Source organism: Olea europaea, chromosome 15 (assembly GCF_002742605.1).
Source record: "Olea europaea var. sylvestris chromosome 15, O_europaea_v1, whole genome shotgun sequence".
NCBI classification, from domain to species: Eukaryota; Viridiplantae; Streptophyta; class Magnoliopsida; order Lamiales; family Oleaceae; genus Olea; species Olea europaea.
The window spans coordinates 25,501,032-25,503,162 of record NC_036251.1 but is presented as its reverse complement, the minus strand read 5'-3'; the positions used below and the strand labels follow the sequence as shown (position 1 = coordinate 25,503,162).

General features: G+C 39.1%; 1 protein-coding gene across 1 annotated transcript; it reads right to left on the bottom strand.

Moving 5' to 3' along the window:
- LOC111410631 (probable LRR receptor-like serine/threonine-protein kinase At4g36180) lies at positions 1-1,653 on the bottom strand. The gene has a single exon (XM_023041069.1). The coding sequence runs from the start codon at positions 1,365-1,367 to the stop codon at positions 174-176; it is 1,194 nt and encodes a 397-aa protein (XP_022896837.1). The 5' UTR covers positions 1,368-1,653; the 3' UTR covers positions 1-173.
- Positions 1,654-2,131: the final 478 nt, after the last annotated feature.

The window sequence follows — 2,131 nt, the reverse complement described above, 5'->3', positions numbered from 1 at the left end:
TTAAAATAAATTATTGATCATTTCCACAAAATAAGGGGTCAATCCTAAGAAAAGATGCCCTTGTATTACTGCATACAAATACTCGTGATCGTTCAGGGGAAATTTTTTTTTTAATCAAAAAGTCTGTGCTTAAAAATTAAAAATTGAAAGTAAAATATCTCCTACAAAATAAATTATACATTTGACTGACAATTAAGACCTTGGTCTGCCGGCCCACCATAGGCCTGCTGGCAAATCGAAGCAGGTTTCTGGGATTTTGAGCAAAGTTGCGAAGAAACCGGGCAACTCGTCAAGCAGTTGTCCCCGAAGCTACCAGTAACCGCCGTGTCCCCGGAGAAAAATTCTGCCGGCAGTGATCCATTCAGAAAATTCCCGTCAAGAAACAATCTCTGCATTGAGCCCTTCTTGTTGTACTCTTTTGGGATCGGTCCACGTAACTGGTTGTAACTTAGTCCCAGAGACCGCAGTATAGGGTAATAAATAAAATTAACAGGTAAAATTCCATTAATTCTGTTGAAACTCAGATTTACAGCGACGAGTTGGCTGTTAAAATTTGGGGGAGGCTTTGGGACGATAATACCTGTAAAGCTATTATTGGCTAAATCGATTTGCTGTAAGGAGGGTAAGAGGAAGAGCCAAGCATCGAGAGTTCCGGTGAAGGAGTTTTCACCGAGTTCCACCACCATCAACTGAGTTAACCCATTGAATGATGAATAAAAAAGAGATCCTGTTAAGGAATTAGCTTTTAAAGCGAGTTCGTTAAGGTTGGAAGGGAGCTTCGGGAGTGACCCAATGAGTTTGTTGTAGCTCAGGTCCATTCTCGACAAGCTGGTAAGCGAGTTCATCGAGTTCGGCAATGACCCAGAAAGTGAATTCCGTGAAAGATCCAGAAATTTCAGAGATTTAAGGTAGGTCACAGAAGGTGGGATTACACCGGAGAACGAGTTGACTCGAAGGATCAAGTTTTGCAGATTAGGAAGAAAGAAAATAGAAAACGGAATTGGGCCGTAGAAATTGTTCTCTGTGAGATCGAGGGTGATGAGTCGAGTTAAGTTTGCAATGAATGGAGTGAGTGTTCCTGAGTAGCCCTGTGAGTCGAGGGTGAGTTGAACAACTCGGCTTCCACTGCAAGTGATGCCACAGGTGAAATGAGTGACTCTAGGGACGGAGCAAGGTTCGGTAGAGAAATCCCAACACGGTAGAGAAATCCCAAGTGCCGAGGCAAGAATTGGGAGGAATGGAGGCAGGTTTAATGGCGTATTTAAAGGCTTGAGAGCTATAATATCTGAGGAAAGGGTCAAGGAACGGACAGAAAAAATAGAAGAAATCAAGAAGAAGATGAAGAGGTGAGATTTAGGTTCGGCCATGGTGAATTGTTGTGATGAATTTTGTTATTTTGGGTTTAGGTTCCGTTTGAATGAGTTTTATGAGTTTTTCAAAGTGGTGTGAACTAGTTAGCGATGGAGGAAATGGTGGTTGATGGCTGCCTCACCCGTCGACTTTTTCATAAGGGTCTTTGATTAAATTTTTTGTAATAAAAAAAAATGTAAACAAAATGTAAAGGGTCGAAAGTACCCTCCTCATTTGCAAAGAAGAGAATGGTTTCATAGAGAGAGAAAAAGAGAAGAAAAAAGAAGAAGGAAAAACTAGTTCGGATCTCGTAGCCTACGGACGACCTGGACCTGGCCCAGTTCGACCAAGATCGGACGCGCCTCGATCAGCCGGAGAACGCCATTTTTTTGAAGATTAGACATGTTCTCTATAAATAATTACTTTTAATATGTGAAAGTTTGAATGTTAGGATTTGAATATGAGTTAAATTCAATTTTTTATGATTAAAATGTAAGAAAAGATCGAATTTGAGGTTAAAATGTTGAAAAATGTGAAAAAATGAGACGAAACTCGTCGAAAATGGAGTTTTTCGACGAGCTCTAGACCGTTCCGGACCATTTGGCCGGGTCCGGACACGACAATGGGTCCCTTTTTTTCCCGAATTTATTTTAATTTTTATGTTAAAAATGTAATTAAATATGAAATAAATAATACATATGTTAAGATAATGAACAAAATATTTAAAAATAAATTAAATAGAATTTTAATTTTTTTAACTTAAATATATGTTTGGTAATTA

Bases quoted from the DNA above. Each gene is read 5' to 3' on its own strand.
- LOC111410631 (XM_023041069.1), bottom strand. From the start codon at position 1,367: ATGGCCGAACCTAAATCTCACCTCTTCATCTTCTTCTTGATTTCTTCT.